This window comes from Lates calcarifer, linkage group LG10, assembly GCF_001640805.2.
Source record: "Lates calcarifer isolate ASB-BC8 linkage group LG10, TLL_Latcal_v3, whole genome shotgun sequence".
Lineage (NCBI taxonomy): Eukaryota > Metazoa > Chordata > Actinopteri > Centropomidae > Lates > Lates calcarifer.
Window position 1 is genome coordinate 24,017,598 of NC_066842.1, and position 26,592 is coordinate 24,044,189.

General features: G+C 39.8%; 1 protein-coding gene across 1 annotated transcript in view; it reads right to left on the reverse strand.

Annotated features, from left to right (window-relative positions):
* The window catches only part of tead1a (TEA domain family member 1a), a 36,074-nt gene extending 18,511 nt beyond the window's left edge, over positions 1-17,563 (reverse strand). Inside the window, exons 1-2 of the mRNA XM_018704155.2 lie at positions 17,311-17,563; positions 3,779-4,296 (exon numbers count right to left, since the gene is read on the reverse strand). Coding sequence (XP_018559671.1) covers positions 3,779-3,983 — 205 coding nt within the window. The 5' untranslated portion in view covers positions 3,984-4,296; positions 17,311-17,563. The remainder of the gene's footprint in view (positions 1-3,778; positions 4,297-17,310) is intronic.
* Between the last annotated feature and the right edge of the window lie 9,029 nt (positions 17,564-26,592).

Genomic DNA, 26,592 nt, shown 5'->3' on the forward strand with positions numbered 1-26,592 from the left:
GGTAGGAGACCTACTACCTAACCCATATTACCTCTTTTTTTCTGTAGGACTACTCACCTGCCACTCATTGTGCCTTAATGTAATGCTCAAGGAAACCACAAAACCAGCATTAATGACACTAAGGTTTGGTTTGAATAGCAAGAAAAAATAATGCTGAGTTTTTAAGTAATCCCAAGACAACAAGACTAACAACATACTGTGTGTTTACACTAGTGTTTTTTTCATTAAAGAAATTAATAAAGGCCTCCATGTTTCTCAAAAATCAAATGAAACAAATGCATGAATGAGAATGTGAGCCTGTCCTATTCTATGTGCATCATGAGCCAATAATAAGAACAAACTGAATACTGTCATTTTGGTTTGCACAGATGTTCTAGTAACAATTAAAACCACTTGTCTCTATGCCAGATGTTGCTCATCCGTTCTCACCATTTCGCCTTTCCTGCTCTGCCTCTGAAAACAGGCACACCTAATTAGGTCACCATGATAAACATGTCAACAACCTGGACACAGAGTCAACAAGGTAAGCAAACAGCTCTGAACATGCCACTGAGACAGAGGACAGGATGAGACTGATTGACTCTCCACTGATCAATAACAAAGGAGCTTCAACAGGAGATTTAGTATGAATGTGACAGTGGTGTGGTGCATTCTGATGTAAGTGCACTACTGTATATGTCTAAAATTACCTGTGCTAATAACACTTGTGTACTTTAGGTTTAAAGCTGTTTATCCTGGTTTGGGCCCCTTTGTTCCAATTAAGAGAAACCTTAATGCTACATACTATCACAAATTTTAGTAGTTTACTTCAACTTTCCAACAGTTTTTTGGAGGGCCCCTCCCTTCCTATTTCAAAATGCCCACTTGCTCAGAGATGCGTCCTTAAAGCTGCATTAATTGATTTTTTCCTTTCTTTTCTTGGCAATTTAGGGGATGTGCAACAAGCCGTAAAAAATGACTTACTACCTCATTAAGTTATGACTAATGTAGGTATTTTCACTGACAACACCTCTCTGCTGCTGCTGCTGCTGCTGCTGCTACAGACTGTGGTTGAAAGAAAGAGAGTGCAGCTTTAGAGAGATGGCTTTCCCAGGTTTTCTGTGGAGGAACTTCACTGGCCATCAAAGAACCCTGACCTCAAAACCTTTGGCAGAAAAGAATCTAATATTTGGGATTTAATTTAAAACCAATAAGAGATGAAAACTCATGTAGTATGAAGAAATCACTAGAGTGCACTGTGCATACTGAGAGAGAGACGGAGAGAGAGACAAAAAAGAAAAAAAAACACAGTGAAAGAGAGAGGGAGGCGCAGCTGGTGGCAGCCAGAGGACCATCTGTTCATCACTCTATTAGTTCACACACACACACACACACACACACACAAATACATACTCTCCCTCTTAACATCATGCTCATTCACTCACTTCACTCACACACATATACACATGATGCACCTATAGAATGCCTCTATTTATGGTTCATCACTATAAAAATACACAAGCAAGTGTACCAAAATCTTCCTCATCCTGTACGAAAGATTAGAACCATAATGACAAAGTGAAAACATATTTTTATGTCATTTTTCAAACTTGCTAGGTTACCACAAATTGTAGATGTGTCTAGAACTTGATTGGACTGAATAACCATAGTTTAAAAAGGCACACGCCTGTAAATATAATATCCCACAATTCAGACTGCATGTCAGGAGAAAAAACAAGCCAATAAAACTGTAGTGAGGCATAACTCAGTGCAAGGGTATAAAATCATTTCTAAAGCTTTGAGTGTTGTCAGTGTCCTCAATAATTGTGAAAGCACAAATACGCAAATTGCGTAAATCAACATCAGAAGCTCTGTGGCTCCAGTGGCACCAGTGTGCACTAAAATATAAGCATGAACTCTCTGCATCATATTTCAAACTTAATCAATGACAATTAACACAATCTGAGATTTCCTTTTGATGCTGTAGCTAAGCTTACTCAAAAGCTTGCCCTCTATGTATGAACGATTATTTCTGTCACACCCTCCATCTCTACTTCTTGTGGGCGCAGCACCTGTTCTGAGCTCCAGTGCATGTTTTACCTCACCTGCTACATACTATGATTGACTCTGACATTAGGGGTCATCATCTGTCCATCTATGATTTTGCAGAGACTTACACTTGTAGGAGCTTTTGTTGCCCTTAACGTGTCGAGTTGTCAACCTGTCTCCTGTGCAGATCTTCTGCTCCTGACAGGATTGCTGTAAACTTAAAATCACTGTATCACTTTAACTCAGTTTGCTTCTTCCTTCAAGCGCATGAGCATCAAAGCTGTGTGCTTCTCTCTCTATATATCCCCTCTCTTCATCATTCTCTCCTGTACTTTGTGCTTTTTGTCTCTGTCCTCCTCTTCTGTCTCTCTCTGCAGGTATTTCTGCCTCTGGAGCTGTAGAGTCTGATCTGTGATGACAAGTCTCCTGCTGCTCCTACAATCCTGTTCAATACATTTAAGGTTTTTAGTCTTACTTCTTGTCTTATTATTATCATTATCATTGTTATTATTATTAATATTACTTGATATTTCTATATGGAATCTGCATTATGCTATACTCTCTTTCCCCTGTTCTATCCTTCTCTCTTTCTCAACCCAACCACTCGAGGCAGATGGCCGCCCACGCTGAGTTCGGCCACTGTCACCTCGTGCTTGCTCGTGGTAGGAACGCTCTCTCTGCAAATATCATGTATGGTCTAGACCTGCTCTATATAAAAAGTGCCCTAAGATAACTTCTGTTGTGATTAGGCACTACATCAATGACTTGACTCGTCTTGAGACAGAAGAAGTTCGGATGCACCAGGACTCTTCCTAGAGTGAAACTGAATAACTGGACAAGAAGAGTCTTGTCTGGGGAGCTTTAACACAGCTTCAGAGTTCATCTACAGAGATAGGATAACTTTCCAGAGGGACAACCAGCTCAGCAGCAGTTCATCAATCAGGCCGCATATGATGGCCCACTAGGAATTTGCCAGACAGCATTTTAAAGACTCTGTGAGCATGATGAAAAAGATCTTCTAGTATGATGAAACAAAAATTCTTCAAGCAGAACTCCAAACACTGTCTGGCAAACACCAGGCACTGCTCATCCCCCGGCTAACATCATTCCTGTGTTGAAGCATGGTGATGGCAGCATCATGCTATGAGAGTGGTGAGTGAGTGCTTCTCAGTGGCAGGGACAGGAGGCCCACTCACAATTAAGACGATGATACAGCCAAGTACAGAGAGATCCTTTAACAAAACCTTCTCCAGAGTGCAAGCAACCAGAGACTGGGGTGACAGTTTATCTTTCAGCACAATAATGACCCAAGAATACAGCCAAGATAACGCTGGAGTGGTGTGAAGCTGTAATTGCTGCTAAGGGCGATACTACAAATGACTGAATTTGAGGTTTGAATACATTTGTAAATGAGAGATTTTCAGAGTTTTCACTTTGTCGTGGATGAGTTACTGAGAGTAGAGTGATCAGAAAAAAATGGCAATTTTATCCATCACAATTACATCTACAACGCATTGAAGTATGCAAAATATAAAAGGGTGTGATTACTTTTGGAAGCCACCAAAAGCTTCTCCAATGTGGAAATTGGGTGCTTTCTCTGTTTTACATCATTTAATTTTGGGGGTTTTGGCACTGTTGGCTAAACCATTTATGGTATCATTTATGATCACTTTTCACTATTTTCGGACAAAGTAAAGCTTGCTTTCTTCAGTGGCTCACAGCAGTTTTCACACCATTTTCAATCACTCACCATACATCTTTCCCTCATCTGACAGTATGATCTTCCTCCTTCCACAGGGTGGGTAAATGGCCAGGGCCTCCTGGAAACTCTGCTCGATGTCGGGGCTCCAGACTCCCTCTGGGTCCCCGTCCATGGTCTTGTCCCCTCCTGAGTCACTCAGTCTGTCCATGTCCTCCCCAGGACTCTCACTGCCACTCCAGCTACTGCGCTCCATCCTGGCAGCTAACGTTAACTAAACAATGTATACTCAGCACTAAAGCTAGTGGATTGATGCTAAGTAGGTGACGTGATTAAAAAAACGTTGGTAAATTCAAGTTAGTGTAAATACCAATGGCAATAATTAACTCCGTGCAGACAACTGTGGGCAACAAGAAACTGAATGCTAATGCTAATGCTAACTGCAGCTTCAACAGTAGTGATCCCAGATTAACTAAGTCATTAACTGCCAGTAATAATACTGAATGTGGTTAATAGACTGTAGAAAACTCAGCAAGGTCATTCAATATCCAACACCAGACAGCAGGAACCTAAAATGAAAAAAGAGAAACATTGTTTAAGTTCAAATTGTTTATACACCTTAACTCTCACTGTGTGTGCATTCTTGGCAGTGAGCAGTCCCACTATGTCATTGCAGCTTATATAGACATTTTCCCTATTTTAATCTTTTGAAAAATATTTTTAAGGCATTTTATGTCTTTATTTGATAGATAAAGAAAAATAAGACAGAAAAGGAGAGAAAACAAGTAGGGGAATGACATGGAGTAAATGGTCCACCTTAGTGGGAGTCAAACCATGAGCCTGCTGCTCGAGGTGTATGCACCCATGTGTGGGTGCCCCAACCATTTGGACACCATGTCCTGCTGACATTTTCATTATTTTAAAGCTGTGACATTACTGTTTAGTGGTGAGTTTGTATGCAACAACCACAAGCAACCTTTGATAGAAAACTTTGTCAGCTAATATGATACATATTTCAGTGAGAAGTGGCAGCTAGTAGCAGTGATAATGCTTAACAAGGCTATACACTGAAGTTAGCTCGACAGGAAGAGCAAAAATACCTGTGCATGTCCAAAAACATTAACTGACAGCACAGGTTAAATTTAAAAGCATGTCAGAATAAAGTAATGTCATACTGTTTGCCTGCTGCACAAGTTAATAGCACAGACTCACTCATTCTGGTTATTATATTTGTAACATTATCTTTCCTCAAAATATACTAGGCACTGGATACATGCCAGATGTGCTACATTACTGCAAAAACTCATATTAGAGATGATTGTGGTGTAAACCACAGGAGCCTTATTCCTGACAAACTGCATCAGTACAGGATTTATTCAGTAGTATCGATTAGACAGACAGGACCATGAAAAGAGACTGTATGCCTGTACTTACATTTTCTGGAAAATTATAAGCATAAAAACGAGACACATTTTCCATCAGTCTTCTCCTCCACAAGCTGTCACTCATTCACAGACTTAAACACAGCACAGAGTCTTGGCAATATCAATCAGCTGAATGACAAAAACATCATTTGGTACTCATTATAGTAAGCAAGGTTGTATTTGCTTCCATTTATGTGCCTTTTTATGATTCACACTGATAGTGTCTGTATTTTGTTTTACCAAAAAATATTTTCTAGTGCAGCTTAAGTTCTGATCAACATGTCATAAGCCTGTATCCCAGCTGCGAGAGGAAAATTATTGCTTCTTTTCATGTAGGAAATTGCCTATTTTGTTAAACTGTTGTGGTTGCCTAACATCAAATCCACATGCACATAAGTGGAACAAGTGAATGAGACAGACAGACTACTACTACACACTAGCAGATTTAAAAAGAAAAAAAAGAAGAAGAAAAAAACTGAGGGGGCTTGCCAGCTGCCTACAGTTCTTCTAAAATCCCCCATGGTAAACAGCAGGGTTTGGCACAGTACCCATCACGCAGACACACCAACATATGCACACACACACACACACACACACACACATACACATACACAATTACAGTGCCAGCTCCTTGGGCGAACACATGTCATTTTGTCTGGTCTTCTACTGTTCACACTTCCCATGCACTGTCCCTTGCCACTGCCTGCACAAGCCTGCAATGTTAGTGTGTGTTTACTCTGTGCATGTGAGCCTGGCTAATTTTAACACAATTACACTTGACAGTGTGCACACGCACACATGCAAATGACGCATGTAAAGCAGCAGAAAACATTTTAGGCACATTTTAACCCCATCCACACACTTTTCCTGAGGGAAAACACTGCAAAGGCCGCAAGAAAACATCTGTTGGCTTCAACTCAGGCGTGTGTAATGAATGGGATCTGCTGGTTTTACTAGAGTTTGTCCTCCTGTTCTCTCTTCATGCCTATTCTATTCACACTCATTTCCGTTTCCTCTCCAACTTACCACCCTTGCTTTCTTCCCCTCTTTCCTCCTGCCCTCCCCCAGCAGTTTTCCATTCAAACAAGGATTCATTCATCCAGTGAGCTGTATGGTAGGGCACCAGCAGCAAGATTTGTTTCCTCTACACCAAGTGTAAATGTGTTTATGAATATGCAAGTGTGTGTGCTAAAGTGAAGTACCCTCCTTCACACCTAACAGGCTGTGATCACCTTTAATTCAAAGAGAAATACAGGATAGAAACATCCATATAGAACCATTTCTGCAGTGTAATCCAAATCTAGCTATCTATCCATTTGCTCAGTATGTTCAAATACTCATAACACAAAATTATGGATGAGTTTTCTAAATGTGGGTGCTATGAAACCTAAACACTGCATAGAAGGTCACAGTGTTCATACCTGTATGACACTGAACAAAATGAAAAATCTAAAAATATATATGTTTTCATATTGTCATTACAGATTATTGATAGGAAAAATGGCAATTTCATCCTTTTAAAAATCAAATCTACAAAACAATAAAGTGTGCAAAATGTGAGGAGGTTTGAATATTTTCAGAAGCCACTCTACAACAAGGCTGACGAGATGTGAGCATGAGAGGGGCCCAGTAGCAGATGGACACTGGAGAGATACATTAGTTGCACAACAATCAACTGACTACTGGGTGACTCCTCTGCACCGTGGGTACTCCTGCTGTGTGTGTCTCTGTCACCAGGCAGGCCCGGGCCACTCTAGCCAGGACAGCAGGCTTCATGGTGTCAGCGCCAGCGCTCAGGAGAATACACACAGGGCATAAAGCCACAATCCTGCAGCTGCCTTGGACTCTCATGATCTTCCTCTGTGTTGCTTTTCTCCCTCTTTCACATCTTGTCTTACAGCACTTACAGGCTTCCAACACATGGCAACTACTGGACATGTATGCGTTTGTGTAAATGCAATGTGCATGGCTCTTAGCCTCTGTATTCTCAAAAGCAGGCCAGTGAGGTTGTTATGAAAAGTAATACAACTGATGTGTGAGCTCCTGCATTACCAGCTGGACCTGGGTATGTATGTGAAAATATATGGGTGTTTGTCTCAGCAGGGGGTCCTCTTGGTTTACAAGTTGACTGTGTTATTGCAGGCTAGTCAGTTCCTTTCATTCTTCTATTGGACCATTCAACAGCATCTGTTTTAACTGTTTCCAACTTCTGCACCACACATACACACACAGGTTTTAGACAAGGATTTTATACAGGATTTACAGAATACAGGATTTTGTCATAATCCTCAAAGCAAACAATGTTCCACAATGTTTTGCCATGTTTTCTGGTCCTTTACGACGCAAACAGAATTATTCCGCATCTGAGGTAATTTCTTCTTTGTTGCTTTTTTTATTTAGGTTTTTTTTTCCTCAAGGACCATAAGACACAACGCTCATCTTTTACTTGTGTGCAAATGTGACTAAAGTGTTTGATATTTGAACAGATTCAGGGGTGCTTCATTTATCATCCCACTTTAACAGCCTCCACAGCAGACACATCATTTGCAAGGTAAGAGCATTCAAGTACGCCTCATGTTATTCAAAGTCAGAATGTATTTAAGTATATGATTTCGGCTAGACCTGATGTACTGTCTGTCCCTGAAGTCCTCACTTGAAATTAAGGGAACAAATCTAACATACATACATTGTGTAGTATGGTTAATTTGACTTTCATTGATATGCGAATTTCCCAGGTTTTTTAATATTTACATCTATTTATGTATTGTCACTGCATATGTAATCATGCATTCCTCTTAGTCTCAAAGGATCCTGGGCTGTGTGAGTGCTACAGCTTCAAAGTCTTGTTATATGGTGATCAATGGGATTTAAAATATGGTAAGAGAGGTCTTTAGTCCTCCACATACAACTGTTGATCAGCGTTGTTGGAAAAAACATGGATATAGCTTCTGTGACATTACCTGTTGGGAGGATTAACTCTGGAATGGCTGTTAGCTGATTATAACAATAACTTACAATAATGAAAAGCCAAACTATTGTATGTTAATCAAAAATAAAAATAAAATAAATTAAGGGATCCATATCAAGATTGTTGTGATAATATGTTTTGGTATTAGCCAGATATATTGTAATGAGCCTCAAATGTCCAGTATCAGTTGTCAGTTATTATACTGTGATGTCTGATGTCTTCTTCTCCCTGCCATCTTTGTTGCATTGGTACATTTCTTTGTGTTGCTGTGAATAAGTGTCGATCAGCAGATTAGCCTGACACCACTGGCAGCAATGTTTATCACATCTCCCATGTTCTTGTGCGAGGCCATGTGCATCCTTGTGTGCAAATGACATGGTAAAAATGGACTGCACTTATATAGCTCTTTTCTAGTCATATCGACCACTCAAAACTCTTTACACTAAAGATGACATTCACCCATTCACACATTGATTATACAACAGGGGTAATTTATGGGGTTCAGTATCTTGGAGGAGCCAGGGATAGAACAACTGACCTTCTGATTAGTGGGTGACTCGCTCTACCTCCTGAGTCACAGCCTTCCCTCAGAGAAACAGTGAACTGTAGTGCGACTAGTAGTCAGAAACCCACCAGGTATCTTCACAAGTTTTGCACCAAGTCACACAGACAAATAAAATGAGCTAGCAACAGTATAACATTGTGACAGTATAAAGCATCTAATTATGAAGTATTTTCAGAGTTTGAATGTTTGGGGTTTTCTTTATACTTTATACAATTCAATACAATTATAGAGCCAGTATCTAATAGCCATGAGAAGAATTAAAATTCAGGAGTTAATTCAAAATACACAATCTGATGTAGACACATCCTGATTGTGTTTACATCCAGTTAAAGCAGACTGCATTGACCCACAGAATCTTAAACTCTCACATTAACAGCTAACCATACAGCTAGAGAGGAGGACTTTATGCAACTTGTTAGGCATCAGCAAAATGTCTGGATCCAACTGTTCACTGTGCTCTACACACACTAGTCAGCGCACTCACACCTCTATGTAGTAGCGTATAGTTATGATCCACTCACGCGACAGTGTATGATAAGAAGTGTGTGCTACAGGCTACACAACCACATGACAATTTCCAGAAGCTGGGCTCCAAAACAATGTTTGTTTCAGCTGAATTTTGCCTTAACTGCTCTGATCTCCCTAATGCCTCAACCAACCACGAAGCACAGTGGTGGATGGTGGATTTTATCTGTGCACTGAAGGACAAACAAGCTTCATTCCACTTTATTTTTTATGGCACACATATTCAAAATGATGTTTGTCATGGATGTTGAAACTTTTTGTAACTAGTCTCTGCAGCCAAGCATGGATTATCAAAATGATCACTCAGATTTCACAATTATTTTCCATGCAGACCAAACTGATCTCTTTTGCCTCCATTTCTAATGCAGACTTTGATCAGGTCTGTACTCCATTACTCGTGATTTTTGTCTCTGTGCTGACGCACGTCTCCTCATTCACTCTTTATAGTTCAGATGGTCACGATTTCAATTAATCCATTACTGATTAGTTCATCTTGCACAATGCCAGGAAAAAAATAATCACCTTTATGAAAGTCTCGAGTTGGTTTGATTAGTTCCGACCTGATTTCATGTTTAAAAAACAAAGACAGATATTCATTGGGCTATATAAAAAAGCAGCATCAGTGAAAAGCAACCAGCAAAGCTTCTTTTATTCTTTCTCTGAGCTAATACACACTTGAGAAAGACAGAGAAAGTGTGAGAGAGACTTGCTTTATGAGTGATGAAGAGACTGTGATTCACAGTGTGCACTCCTCATTATTTCACCATCTCTTCTCACAGAAGCATTACCATTTATGCACACACAGTAATTGGTCACAGATTGCACACTGATACAGTGAAGTGCTTATTTCCTCCTGGAAATGTGATGGTAAAAGGTTTAGCTAACAGCTCTTCTCCCTATTCTACATCCTTCTCTGTTATTCTTCCTCCACCAGTTTTTGCTGAGTCAGATGCAGCCATTATCTGGCCTCTTCCCCGTGGGGGGGGGGGGGGGGGGTGCTGCTGCTGCTGTCACATGTAGACTGTCACACACAAACCCCACACACACACACATATACACAAACCAACCAGTAGAAAGAGAGGCCTAGGGAGATGGGGAGGTTATAGCAATACCAACACCATTTAATAAGTGTGAACTCAAGAGCATTGTGCGGAGACATAAACCACATGTGCATTATGTGTGTGTGTGTGTGTGTGTGTGTGTGCGCGCATCTGAGTCCTATTCCACTCCTATTCCACACCTCGTAAAGGAACACTGTATGGCTGCATGAATGTGAAAAGATTACAGTGACCTCTGTCTATCCACTCACCACTGCAATTACATTCTCTACAGCTAACACAGGCACTGCTCTCGTCTCCACTCCTGAAAACACACACACACACACACAGAGAGAGAGAGAGAGAGAGAGAAATGAATTAGCCCCTGAACTGTGTTTTCCTTCTGTGGTCCATTAAAACTTGGATACTGCTTTATTTAGACAGATGCAGATTAGGAGGCAGAGAGTTTGGCGGCTGTGCATCCCGTAAACATGCGGGTGTGTAGTAGGTTATTTAAGGATAAACCTGGCTTTATCTGCACAGTCTGATTATTTCCTATTCTTTTATTGGTAAAGTCTCTAAGATTGATCACAGATCAGGACAGAGCACAGTGCTACAAGGGCATCAAAAATAAGCATTGTTTCTGAGTAGAAAATCAGATGGTGGAATAATAAAATCACATCATTTTAAATCATTTTAAAAAGGAGCTCTGACCAAAAAGATTTTCTCTGTTCATTGCTTCTTCTTTTCAAAAGTCTGCAAAGCTTTTCAATTGAAAGCACGTACTGACAGAAAAGTCCATCGGGCTGGAGCATTAATTACAATGTGGGTTTTTGTAATTTTGGCCATCATTCCTGTCAGTTATGATGACACTGTACTGAACATATAATGAGCTGAGAACTAGGAACATGCTAAAGCCCCACCAAGTCAGGGCACAATGCACAAGCAGTCATCATTAGATGATCTAAACCACTTAATTTGGAGATCAAACTAAAAATGAATATACCTGAAATGTTGGAAATAATGTCTCATTGCAACAGAAAACTAGCTTTGTCCCACTTTTAACTTACATAATGACTTACTCTAAGCAGGTTTTGAGACTGTAGTGTATTCTAAATGAATCTAAATGTACTCAGAAAAGTTGGTATGCATTATAAAAAAAAACATCAAACAGTATTGTTAAGCTGCTGTTTGATTGCTGTTGGACTTAAGAAAACAACATACTATCAAGATTAGTTGGAGTAAGTTAATGGAGGAAAAAATTCTAGGTTGTTTGAACTCAAAGCTTAACCAAAACTAAAGTTTGTTGCTTTGAATGTTTGAGTTTTTAACTTTGTCTTCTTTACAGTGTAGAAAGCATTATTGGTTTTACTTTCTTACTTACTTGGGCTAATGTGTGTCACAGCTAACACCAAAACAACAAATCTGTTAGCCTTCCTGTTAGCTCTCTGAGCTAGCGTCTCGATTCAGCTCTCGCTTAAAGACTAACTCCGACACCACAAAATAACAAAACACTCCCCAAACTGTCAGCTATGCTAGCTCATACAAATCTTTGCCATAGATAGTTTAAAATGACAGGCTTCTAATCTTTTAAGGCTGTAACATGTTCACTGACACCCTGGAAATCTCACCAACTGTGATAACTGTCTTTTTTTTTATCTTAGCTGAACTCCCATCTCTTCACACAGTGACACAACACTCTAATGCTGACATGACCAATTGTTACACTGTGGAGGATTTATTTGCACTGCCAAACATCAGGCAGCATGGCCACAAGTGACAATTGGAAGATAATGGTAAATACGTTGGCTAGGCATTAGCTGAGTGTATTAAAAACTGAATGAGGGTGTGTTTCTCTGCGTAGGAATAATCCAACATTTTATAGAAGATCATGTGTTATTTCATTTTAAAATGGAAGATCAAGATGTTATTTGTATTACTTTCTGCTGTCATTCACACTTAGAGCAAAAAAGGCACATCAGTGTCAAGAGAATTACAATAAAAGCTCTAGGAAAAACAAAAGCTGAGTTTTCATCCTGTTTAAAAAGTCTACTAGGCTACTATCTGGCTATTTTTGAATAATGCGTCATTTTCTATACTGAGTTCAGAAATGTTATCAGAGAACTACAGAACAAACAACAGTGAGTAATCAGTGTCAGGCCAGCTGAAGACAAAAACTGAGGTTGTGAGCACAACAGCAGGGAGGCATTTTTCCACTGTGAGAGTATAAGAGAGCAGAGTCAGCTGTTGTCCCACTCTGCAGAGGGTTTATCATGTCAATTCCTCCAACCAGGAAAGTAAGCAGGAAGTAGTTGAAATCTAAACTTCCCACTTGCTTCCTGCTGAGATGAGGAAGCATAAGGTTGATTCAGGCCTCCCATGTAGGGTTAGTTGGTCTCATCCATGTATCTGCTCGGTACTAAAACCCTGAATGCCTGACATCCATGCTAATGCAGAAAACCTGAAATGCTGTTAATGTGTTTTCTGGTTTGTAGAAGCTCTTTCTAAGGGTTTGTTATTTACACTGAATTGGCAACGACTGTCTTCTTCTTCGTTGTAGTGTATCGTTGCTTGGCAAAATGGTTTATTACCACCATGATCTGGTAAGTGCTGTGACTGAATGAATAGATTTTTTTGACTAACATGGCTACACTTAGCGGGTGACTTAAACTGTCTTTTCAAAGTAAAGCTCTATTTCTTCCAGCTCTCTCTGTTTTTCTGCTGGTTGATGATGACATGAAGTACACACAGGGCAAAATGTTTCTGTTTTTATATTTCAACAAAAATATGGTAATTTACTAGTGTTTATTTTGAAGATTGAAAACAAGTGAAATGTGGGATTAAAAACTAAAAAAAACTACCATTTTTAAAAACTAAAAAATAAATATCTAAAAATCCATATAAAAGAAAAGCAAAGGAACCATAAATTCTTTGATTTCAGTTCTTTTTTCATTTGTTTTTTTTGTTGTTGTTGTTGTTGTTGTTTTTGTAGTTTGTATTGTTTTTGTTTTCTCTTTGAAAGTAGCCCATTTATAATATCTATATCCATATCTATCTTTTCATCTACTTAAACAATTCTGTCAAAAAAGTGAAAAAAAAAAAAAAAAAAAAAAAAAAAAAACACGAAACAGTAACAATAAAAAAAAACAATAAACCTCAAATACATACATACCTGGTTTTAATGTTGTGGCTGATCAATGTAGTCTCATGTGATGCCTTACTGACTATACTGGGTCTGTCATTACAGCCTGTCTGTCGTACTACTGAGGCAGAGCTTGTTACTTTTAGAGAAATGTTCTCTCCAAACTGTTCTGTCTTCTGACAGTTTATGGTTGTTTGAATGTTCCAACACACAAGTGTCTGATAAAACATCTGAGACAGAACAGTACACACTGTTACACTTTTATAAAACTTTGTGGAATTGAAAAATCTCTATAATGCAGAGAATAAAAGCAATACAAGTGTAAATATTGTATATGTGTACATATATAGTACACCCTGCTTTGTAAAATCTTTTCAGTGTCATGTTTTTTCTCATCACAGGTGTCATAATGTATCACAGATGATCACAATGTTGCAGAATCACCTGTATAGTAATAGCATTGTAATCACCTGCAAAATGATTGAAATGTGACTCATGTGATTCCTAGCCAGATATAAATAAGGAGGATGTGCTTTGGGATGGATTTACATTGGTGTGGACATGAGAAAGAGAGAGACAGACAGACGGGGAGCCCAGGCAGTCAGACAAGCCAGCACAGGCTCCACTGGCCTCCTGCAGCCAGAAAGCAGTATCACCCCCTCCCACCCCCAACTCCCTCCCTACCCCACCCCACCCAAGAGGATGCCTATTGTTCCCCCATCACCTAAACAAAGCCTACCCCACCCGTACTACCACCCCACCCCATTTCACCCCCAAAACCCACCCTCCTTTTCCCCACCTACCCCCACTGCCCCCTGCCCTTCCAAACCCATCCACTCACCCCCCCCACACACAGCATTGTCGCTCTAAAAAAAACGGCTCCCCTTCCTAAATTTCGTTACATATCAGCCCCTGCTCGCCTTCTTTTACATTCAGTTAATCTCTTATTAAAAAAACGGATTGATCAATTTCATCCTGCTATATGCTAAGTTTCTGACACTTTCTGCTGAGCTCAACATGTGGAAAATCACCACACTTGTGAGCAATAAAGTAACTTAACTGCAAGAGTTGTAATGGTCCGAGGCGTGTATAAAAACAGGAAATCAAGACTGCAGTTGGTTTCAAAGTAAAATTAAAAAGGGAACTGTGTTTATATATTTTTTTCTTTTTTGTTTGTTGTTTTGTCAAGATTCATTGTATCACCTGTTGAGTCATCCAAACTCTGAAATGAGAATTCTTCCAAGTACACCTCTCATCTAATTTAGCTTTAAAAAACTATATTCTGAATAACAATGAACATAGTGGGTCTACATCTGGATATCACAAGACATCATTTCATGCCAGGAAGATTACTCCTCCTAATCCCACTTCCATAAAAATCTGTGTGCCGGATTTTGTCCTCCTGTCTGGAATTGACACGACAGATGAAACATCGAGGAGCTAGGCAGTGAGCAGCGAGCCGCTCCAAACTCCACCATATTGTAACAGCATTGGTGAAGTACATGAACACACACAAACACACACACATACACAGCAGTTGTGACTAAAGCACACAGAGGCCATATGGTGCGTCCTCATCCACCGACGCCTGTTGCTGCCGCAACAATGGGCCTGCCTGGCCTGGACAGCAAGAGGCAGACACACACACACACACACACACACACCAAATGGTTGTTAGTCAGTCAGTCTGCGTTGCTTAGGCCAGAACAAACGCCTGGATTTGCATTCTGCACCTCCCTTCACCTCCTCCTCCTTTCTCTCTCCCTCTCAAACACATACACACACACGCACACACACACACACACCCAGTCTCTACAGGTGCAGAAAACACTCAAAACAGATGTCAACGGACTGGAGAGGGAGAGACATGGGGCGTGGAAGGGGGGATGAAAGTGGAGGGATGATAGGGGGCTGTTTGCCCAGGGTGACAACGCTTTGTACGCTCACCAGCCTAGACACAGCAAAGACAATGACACACACACACACAAATGCCTCTCCTTCCTCTGTTACACTTTCAGGACTACCTGATTTATCAGACCCATAGCAGCAAAAAGAGAGAATAAAAAAAGCTATTTGCTCCCAAATCACAATTTGGGTTTTAACATTAAAAATCAATTAGTGTCATTTCTTGAAATCCACTTTTTTAGGAGAAGTGACAACATCATAGATAATGTTGGCAGTGTAGCTGCCAGGGATGGACCAAAACTTACTCAACAAAACATAGCTTTATAAAGTCAGAAATGTAATCCAACACTTAATGTTTTTACTGTTTCGTGTTCCTGCTATTTTAAAAGTTAAATGTCATTTCCATCTCAAACACTGATCGATTAGACTGTAACTCTGCTAAGGCAACTACAGGCAACTATACTGGCTATCATTAATCAGATGATTTCTCAGGTGAAAAGGCCTGTGGTTTGATTGGTCAGATAAAACAACATATCTGAGGATATCACCTAGAGCTCTGATAAATGATACATTTGCATTCACTCATTTTGTAGAAGTCCTTATCCGAAGCGACTTATGAGTGGGGTAAATCGAGAATATTAAACTATGTTCTGACATTTTATAGAAAAAAAAACAATTAATTAAGGTGAAAATTTTCAGATTAAATCAGTAATAAAAACAACTGTTAGTTTCAGTCTCAAGACAGTTCAATTTTACCTGAGTCATAAACTCTCTATGATTGTAATTATATTACAGGAAGTATATCTCATCTCATTAGCAGAACATTTATCTCCATTTAACAATTTAATTAAGCCACATCAACTCACTATGAAAAAAAAGAGGCCAAAAGTCTCATTCTCACAATTAAAATCCTTTTATCTCTAGCAAGACCCCTCCCCTCATCTGACAGATGGATTACTGTTTCAGAATGAATGCATCTACTATGTTTATTCCTAAAGGCTGTAATTTTCTCCAGTAATTACATTGTGGTTTGGCCTGCATTACCGCATATCTCTTGTTATAAAGAGCAAGAAAATACACACATCTGCTATGAGCCCATATGTAGGATATTATGTGGTGATACTAACGGGGACTGATGCTGTAAGGTCTCTCAGAAAGTCACCACCCACTAACACAGACAGTTAAAATACATATGATGTGAGCTGATGAAAAATGAAACTGACCTGAATATTTAGAAAGACACAAAAAGACAAATTGAAATCATATTTTCAGAAATGCATTAAATATGAGAGTCATTTAATGCACCTCTGAAAGTATTATTTCATCACTTGAAACTCCAATTAGGCTGATAACAATTACACTAATATTATTCTATTTTCTTTAAGGTGGAGAGGGGGAGTAAATACGTTAAGAAATCCAGCAGCTGCCTGTATGATCGTGTTCTTATTGAGCATATAATCTGCTCTGTCCACTGAGTAAACACTTACTGTGAGCATGTTATCAGCCTATGGCCTGCTCCTGTGACTGGGGCCTGCCTGTGTAGAAGAGAAAACCCCGCCGATGCAACAAGTCCCCCATTCACTCCCAGCTTTGTTAAGCTGCCTCTCAGCGCTGCAGCGTAAATGTTTTCATCCTTTTCGCGTTACATTTAGATCCATTTGTGAAGACAACTCTTACGGAGAGATATATCCCGCAGTGAAGGCTGATTTAGTACGCGAGAGAAAGAAGTGATAGAAAACAAGGTTTGTTTTTGGTGTCGGGAGAGGGGGGAATAAAACTGTAGTGAAAGCGACATCCCTGGCTTTGAAGCTCACACGGCAAAGCATTAATAAGCTTGTTAGACTTGTTCAGCGCCCATAAGGAGTATGTATGTGTCGATTTCACTCGCGATGTCGCCGAAATTGTTTTAATTTGAGCTTCAGTGACCACTTCGCCTTTTTAGAAATAAGCGAAACGTCCGGGGGCTTTCAGACGCGGAGGTTACACGCTGAGGGGGGACTCCTCCTTGGGAACTTACCTCGATTCATACGCCTCTTTATGGATTAATTCCCATACTTTCCACGGATAGAAGTCGCTACAGCATCGGAAGCCCTCCGCCAACTCCAGAGCCTCCTCTCGGTTTTGGTTTGATGAAGGATCGGGCGCGCTGAATGCGTAAAATGCGCAGCGTCTCTCCAAGGATGAGAAATATGCGCGGAATGGGAGCAGGAATGAAATGAACGCAGCCGACTGAGTTGAACGGGGCGGGGTGAGAGGGACTGGCGTCACCCTGGATGGATGAAATGAGTGAGTGAAAGATGGGAGGATGGGTGGAAAAAAAGAAAGAGAAAGAGAGCGAGGGGGAAGGGGCAGGACTGTATGAGCTGCGTTTAACAACAAAAGAAAAGAGTGGAGCGCCCAAACTCTATTCAGTGGGGGAAGAGAATGGGTCGAGATAAAACACAGTCTGCTGTGCATGGAGGAGCAGCTGGCAACGAGTCAAATAAGGTTTAGACAAAATGTACAGTGGCAACAGCTTTGGTCCAGATACATTGGAAACTTTTAAAGCTACGGCAAATACAGTTGAAGACAAAGTTAATCCAAAAAAGATTTCACATTGTCAAAAATAAAGTAAAACAAAAAATATTAGAATAATTATAAATGATCTTAAAAGTTACTTTAAACACATTGAGGCTGCTATTTTCCTTGCCCTAACAAATGTGAAGTTGAATTATAAGCTGTTTAAGAACTCAGTACTCTCAGGGATTTTGCTGCTATAGTCATGTTTGGTCTGGTATGACCAGTAACCTATGGTGGCTAATGTAATTATGTAATAATCGACAAGACTGAGAATTTGAGCTTCTTTGCGTGTTACACTACATTCTAATATTCACCATTATATTGTAATTGTCACTTGTGGCTATAGTGGCTAATTTTTAGCAAAAGTTGCATAGTTTGGCTTTAAGGCTAGCTTTACAGTTGTTAGCAAACTTGAGATATTACTTTTCTGTGCATGTGTTACTGTTAAGCAACCCTATATAAATTATGATAATGACATATCACACACACAGACACACACACACACACACACACACACACATAATATGTATGTGTGTATTTATACACACATATACAGTATATCTGTACAGGTATTTATCATTATCTTGATGTGTTCATTTCTGGCCTTATGATGACATATGGTCATATTGTTTGATTTATAGATATTTGTCAGGGTTATTATTATTATTATTATTATTATATTACAAAGTACATATTGTTTGACTGCTTGACTTGACACCAGTAAGCAGCGTTTAAAGAAAGAAGTGAATGTGACAGATTATGACTAAATCCATTCACAGTCCCACTGAAAATTAGACAATAAACAGCAACAAAACAGCCAGGATAACTCATAAAACAGGAAGTATTGCTAACATGAGCCAATGTCACATTACCAAACAATAGCATTACTTTTAGTTGTCTACCTTTGTGTTTATAGGCTCTCAGCAGCTTCTTTTACAGACACTGATCTTGAATATGCCACCTTTGCTCATTTCAATTCAATTCAATTCAATTTTATTTATATAGTGCCATATCACAACAACAGTCATCTCAAGGCACTTTTCATATAGAGCAGGTCTAGACTGTACTCTTTAAAATAGGTATTTACAGAGAGAGACCCAGCAGATCCACCATGAGCAGCACTAGGAGACAGTGGCAAGGAAAAACTTCCTTTAAGAGGCAGAAACCTCGAGCAGAACCAGACTCAAGGTGGGCGGCCATCTGCCTCGACCGGTTGGGTTAAGAAGGAGAGAGAGAGAGAGAGAGAGAGAGAGAGAGAGAGAGAAAGGAGCTCAGTGCATCATGGGAGATCTCCCGGCAGTCTAGGCCTATAGCAGCATAACTAAACACTGAACCACACAAAGTAATGCCTGATGCCTAACACCGCAGCCTCGGCATCAGTCCCTGTCTTTTCAGCCATGCTGACTCTCCCTTTTACACAGATGTCAATTTGGCTCTGTGACTACATCCACTGCCAACTTAAAGGTGGGACAACATTGCTCCCCACTCCACCTTGTATACAGAACAGCAAGGCGAAATATTCCCGTACAGAATTCAAGCTGTCAGCCATCTAAATCTTCTTCTAGATATTTGTCTAAGGAATATCTCAGCTTTAATGCTATCTGACATTTTAGCTTCTCATTTCAAGCAGGCAAATCTGTCCTCATTTTAAATGAACAAACAGTGAGATTAGTTTTGCTGTGGCCCCTTTGGACAGTCCTGAAGGACTCCTGGGGCTGCTGGGGACCCCGCTTTCTGGACATCCACTGCCCTAACCAGAAAATTTTTGTCTTTCTCTCAGATCTTTAAATGCAGCATGCAGTATCTTCTCCCTCATACAGGGGCTGTTGTTTACTACTAACCTCTGCCTATCTCAGGTTTCATCCCCTTAGGCACTGCTGGACTGACATCTCCCCAGAGGGAGGGGCTGTGACATAAAACAAACACTGATATGCCAGGGTCACAGCCGGGAACACCTACTGCAACCTGACACCACAGCCGGGCCAGTCAGCCAGCCAGCAGAATAGCATTCCACATGGCAGCATGTCTATGTTTTGTGTGTAAGTAGAATTCTCACCGATCCATTCAAACATACCTGCACACAGCTGACTCATGTTGGGACTGTACAGACTGTACATGTTTCTTTGTGAGATGTGTGTGTCATTCTCAGACTCAGAGCCATGCAAGCATAGGACAGGATAATAAAACATTTAGCTCAGTGGCCTTAAGGTCAAGAGTCTGACCTAAAATCTGACCTCACCTGGTTTCTTGCCAGATACTTGAAGAACAAAAATGAACCTGGACATTTTTTTTTAGTTACTAACTTTAAGTACTAAGATTTATATGTGTATAATCGTGGCTTGTGCGACATAAAAAGATGTAAATCACTGCTTAGATCTTGTCTGTCACTGTCACTCCCTGGCAACTCTTTGATGTGCTAAAAATAATTTTGTGGAGAGGCAGATTTGTCCAGCAAAGCGCTACTTTGGGCAACACTGCTTTAACTGAAACCTTCTAATCTGTGCATCCATCTCAATCTGTGTATAATTTAATATTTTGGTCTCTTCTGTGCCTGAAATGACAGAGGGAAAATTGAGATGGAGTGGAGTAGTGTCAGTGTTCATGAATGCTATATGTTAGGAAGAGCCCTCTTGTGGTCTGTGGAGCAATCTAAACAATAAGGGTGTGGACTCTCCACATGGGCTTGACCAGATTGATATGAGCCACATTTAGGATGACATTTATTTTAGAGGCTGAAATGAACCAGGTTCTCAGTTCCAACAATATCCATGAAACTTATCAAAGTATCCAGCAACACACTAGACTTCCTTGTTTATGCACAGCCAATTCCTTGAAAGCTTGAATGCATAAAAATCCTTTTAGACACGCAAGTTACATGCTTCTGATGGACATGTCTGAAATTACACGGTGAACAAAAGTTACATCAATTTTCACATGTAGGTCTCATGTTTGAATAAGCCTCTGAGCCACTCCATAAATAATGTTTAATAAAAGTTTAATAAACCACAAAATAGTGTGAATGAGCAGTGTTCTGTTGACAAACAATAATAATAAAAACAACAATAAAACAATACATTAAAACTAACAAAACCATCTTTAAAATTTGTTCATTCACACTACTTTGTGGTTTCTTATACTGATGATATTGTCTTTGTGAAAGAAAGCAGAACAGAATGTACCCTTATTCTCTGTTTATTTAACCATGTGCTGCTGTAGCCTTGTTGGAAAGTGTTATAGAAACTTACTGGGTACAACACTGTCAGATTGCCACTGTGATTTATAGAGTGACTCAGGGGCTTATTCAAACATGATGCCAACATGTAAAATTGATTGGACACCTTAAAGTTGTAGAGGTCATTCTCTCAGATCTGTCAATAAAATGTGTTTACATTATTTTTTCCCTTCACGGTGTGGGCAAAACACACAAACAACATATGGGCATGTAGTGCAATGTAAGTAATGTCAAACACTTAAAAAAGTGTGATCCAATCTTCTTGTGATATCATTATTTCCCCCCTCACTGCTGCTCTTCAGCAGTGCCAAATATCATTGCATTGCAGATCTACCCATTACAGTGCTGTCATGTTTAAATAGAGCCATTATGCAACATTATGATGATGGAGACCTGTGTTTGATTGCTGTGTGGAGTTTGCATGTTCTCTCTGTGCCTGCATAGTTCTCTCTGGGTCCCACCATCCAAAGACATGCAGCTTAGGTTAATTGGTGACTTTAAATTGCCCGCGGCTGTGAATGTGAGTGTGAATGGTTGTTTGTCTCTGTATATCAGCACTGCAATAGACTGGAGCCCTGTCCATTGGCTCCCACAAGGATGGATGGATGAAGCCAAAAATTTAACAGATTCTAGTACTGAAAAGTTCCAACATCTTCAACCACAGGCAGAGAAATACTAACCTTAAACTGATGTCACTGGTGGGTGCAGTTTGAGAGAATCTGATTGACTTGCATCTCTGTCCAGATCTAGAATCTGCTATATTGTTTCTTATAGGCAAGGATCAGAAAGCTCCATAGCAGCAAGAATCAGATGTGTGTGCTGAAGGTATGGAATAAGGTAGGCTGCCATTGTTGACACATTTCCTGAAAGTATCATTGACTTAAGAACTGCACCTGATTTTTAAGGAAAAGGATGGCAGCCCCTTGTCTGTCCAGGGGTCCAGCCTAGGTCCAAACATGACACTGCAGAGCAGGAGTACAGTGCATTCAGAAAGTATTCAGACCCCTTCATTTTTTTCAGATTTTGTTATGTTGCGGCCTTATGCTAAATCATTTCCCTCAATATTCCATACTGACAAAGTAAAAACATAATTTGATCTGTATGTCACTGCTGCAATAGACTGGCGATCTGTCCAAGGTGTACCCCACTCCCAGTGTCAGCTCGGAGAGGCTCCAGCCCCTCTGAGACCCTTAAGAATAAATGGTATAGCTAATGGGTCAATGGATGAAATATCACGTTGACAGACCCTTTACTTAGTATTTAGGTAGAGCACCTTTGTCAGCAATTACAGCCAGGGTCTCAGCGAGAGTGACCATCGGGTTCACCTCTCTAACTAAGGCCCCTCTACCCCACTTGCTCGGTTTGGCTGTGAAGCCATTTAAGAATTATGGAGGCTGCTGTGCTTTTGGGAAAGAATTTTTGTTTATAGCCCTCCTCAGATCTGTGCCTTGGCACAATCCTGTCTCTGAGCCCTGTGTGCCTTTCCAAATCATGTTCAATCAACTGAATTTACCACAGGTGGACTCCAATCAAAGTGCAGAAACATCTCAAAGATGATCAAGTGAAATGGGAGGAACCTGATCTGTGTTACAGCAAAGGGTCAGAATACTTATGTCAATGTGTTATTTCAGTTCATAGTTATAGAAAACATATCAAGGATTAAAAGAGAGTCAACGTTTGGAAATATAAGTGTGTCCTCTAATACAAGAGGACAAACTGATTCAAAACAAAAACGAACTGAATGCTTTGAAGCTTCTGTAATACTGCAGAAAACCACACTGAAGGTTTCTGAAATAAAGAGAATGAGTAAGTGAAGTAATGCTTGAGCACATAAAGTGATCAAACTTTCACCTGATGGAATTTCTATTCTATTACACAAGGTGAGCGTAGAACATGAAAAAAAGAGCACAGCAGCATTCATTAGTGCTATAGCATTCCATCTAAACCTTCAGCTTTATGATTGTTGCTCACCTCCACCCTTCCACAAATTATTAACCATATTTGAGAGAAAGTCTGAGTAGATTTCAATGCAACCTTCAGTAAAGTGTTCGTACACTATGTGCATATGTTTTATTTGTGTAAGCTGATGTTATTTTCTAACAAAGCAAAGCAACTCTGTTCATTTTATTTATTGCTTATTTATTTAGTTATTTCATCTGTTACAGCCTTGAAACTGCCTCACTATCCAAGATGGCAAAGTACTCTGAAACTGTTGGACAGCCTCACTAAACATTTTCATGCTTTAAAGCAGTTAAATATTTATATTATATATTACATTGTATATATATATTATATATATATACTCTTCAATATTCATACCAAGTACACATCAGACGCACAAAGATGATGCAAACCTATAGTGTTCACTAGAACAGAAAATCATGTTTGTTTTGTAACTTATTCTGGGTTTTCAACTTGGAATGAAACATTATTGAACCAATAATAGGATTTGTCTCTCTGTTCCTAAGTTACCATATTCCATTTAATATGTGCAGAAATCACTAAGATTTTGTTGTACTCCACTGTACAATGACAATAAAGCCTATTCTATTCTATTCTATTCTATTCTATTCTATTCTATTCTATTCTATTCTATTCTATTCTATCAGCTAAGACCCTTTTAAAAATGTCCGGGGCTGTAGCCGAATGGTTGGGGCGCGTACCACATGAGTGGGGCCTAAGTGCCATAAGCAGCTGGTCCCCGGATCGACTCCCGGACCTTTACTGCGTGTCATTCCCCTGCTCTCTCTCCCTGTTTCCTGTCTCATCTCCACTGTCCTATCTGAAATAAAGGTGAACGCATATATATATATATATATATATAGGAAACACAGGAGTAACAGAATAAGTTCACAAGTTACCCAAAACTTCAACCAAAACATGGTGCGAGACACTTACCAAATATAACAATATTTAACAACAATGGGAGGAAGTAATAAATGTAACAACACTAAAATATGAGATTAACTGAAGAGAAAAACATCAGGGTCTCCAAGGCCAAAATAACAAAACTTCATACACTAACTAGAGAACAAAAACAATACACTTGTGGAGTCAAACAAAGATGATCACTAACCTTGCTGACTGGAGAAAACATATATTTTGAGTGTGAAAGTTAATTCTTTACCTCGGAAACCATAGTTTGACAGTTAGTTAGTTTACCAGTCCATCAGCTGAGGAAAGCTGTGAGAGGCAGTTGGAAACACCAGAAAAATGAGTATGCTAGGAACCTGAAATATATTTTTTTTTTCCTGTCCAACACGATAATGTTTGAACTTTTAAGCTTAAAGATGCCCTGTTGAATGCACAGTATATATCCTTGAGGTCTAACAAACATGCTGAAGGTGTTTCTTTCCTTATAATACATCAAGTACAAATCCTGTATTGTTTGCTAGGTTACAGTTTTCTTTCTCACAACCATTTCTGTTGCATCACTGCCAAGAGCTGTTGATCAGTCAAATAGTGTGAAACATTCATTCATTTATTATCTATACCACTCATCCTTTAAAGAAAAGATTGCCAGATCGTCAGTCCATCACAGGACCAACACATAGAGATAGACAACCATTCACACTCAAATTCAAACCTACTGGCAATTTAGGGTGACTGATTAACTTAACCTGCATGGACTGTGGGAGGAAGCTGGAGTACCTGGAGAACCCACACAGGCACAGGGAGAACATGTAACCTCCACACAGAAAAGCCCTTGGCGAACCCCTTCTTGCTGTGCGGTGGCAGTGCTAACCTCTGTACAACCATTCACCTTTAGTGTGAAACAGATGGCAGGAATACATATCTAGTCATCAGGATGTTTGTGCCCATGCATATGTGCCCTTGTGCTTGTGACCAATGCAAACAAACTGCCCCAGAGTACTATTAGTAGTCAGAAACTCCACATTGTAGCTTTAATGACTATAACCAGTCATGATGGGGAATCATTTTGTGAATGCAAATTTAGAATTGTATACAATTTTAACAGTATACACAGTTTATAGATTATAAAGCACATCTCCATCAAATATTGTATTCATAGTGTTGTGGGAGCCTGCACAATGCTCCACTTTTTTACTTGAATACAATGAAACATCAACTGTGAATACTGCGATAAAAAGCAGCAGAGAGAGTGTGCCAGTGAAACACTGGGCTTCAGGTAGAGAGAGCCTCCTCTCCTTTTGTGTTTTGAAATGCTCCCTTTTATAGAGAAGGGGCGCAGGCTAGCCTCCTTTTGAATTTTTGACATTTATTTGACACATGGATAGAGCCATGCAGACATGAAAGATAGTGGTTACAGCACTGAGGTTTAGGGGTTCAATTTCCATGACAGACATTGATCAGGCTGCTCAGAGAGGGAGAGAGAATAAATTAACTTCTCAAAAGAGGTCACAGGCACCTTTAGTCTCTTTTGCCTCTAGAGTACACATCTAATCAGTTTTACCTTTCCTGCCATTATGTGCATAAGTAATCAGAGACTACGTTTAACCAGACTGCACTGTCCTGCCCAAAAAGGCTAAAACTGCAGGACACATGTTCCAGGGATGAACTGTAGATCACACACAAGACATGAGTGTGCTTTAAGGCACATCTGTCTTCCATGCTTTAGTTTTTCAAGATGAATTCTTGAAAAGGTTGAGTACTGTTTTACTAGGTGAACACATGCAAATTTAACCTTGGTGTGACATTTGTTGATAGACAAACCACTAGCTTGCCAGATGGGAAGGGGCTTAAAATGTATTTTGATCATCCACAATCGAACACAAGTCATAACAAAGTGAACAAAGACTATAATGGGATATACTGTAAGAGTCTCATCTGATAATACCCCTTCCCTGTCTCTCTCTTCCCTGTTTCTGTTGCTCCCTGAGTCTCTTCTCAGAATGGCAAAGTGATATTGTCATACAGTTTATGCTGAGACATCCGTCCTAAAGACTGGAGGAGCGCTACTAAGAAATAACGGGAAACAGAGACATGTCAGCTCATAAACGTATATAACATCAATACACTTATGACTGATGAAGCAATCCTGTTCTACTTTGTAACATTACCTAAGTGGAATGGCAGAAAACATTATTGGGCTTTATGGCCAAGCCTTTTATCTAATGCCACATAATATAATAATGTGATACTTTATTGATCCTTGCAAGCAAAACAGTCTTTTTTCTTGCCCCTGGTTCATAAAGAGGTCAGAGGTCAGTGCCAGCTGCAGAGAAGCACTTCAGGAGCTGTTGGAATATCAGTTAGCTCATGTTAGCATTGGTGTCTAATGGGACAATCAGCCATGAAAATGGCAGTTTTTTTCTTTCTCAGTTTATAGCTAACTATAATTGTTACTGTTGAGCTACTTCGAATAAATCTGACCGACCAGATGATAGTTATTTGCTGTGCAATAAGCTTAAAGACAGTATGTAGATTAGTGCATCTACAGTGTTGGTTCGTTGTCTGTTCTGACTACAGTAGAACATGGTGTGCAACATGCAGACTCCATGGAAAGACCTGCCCTATGTAAGATAA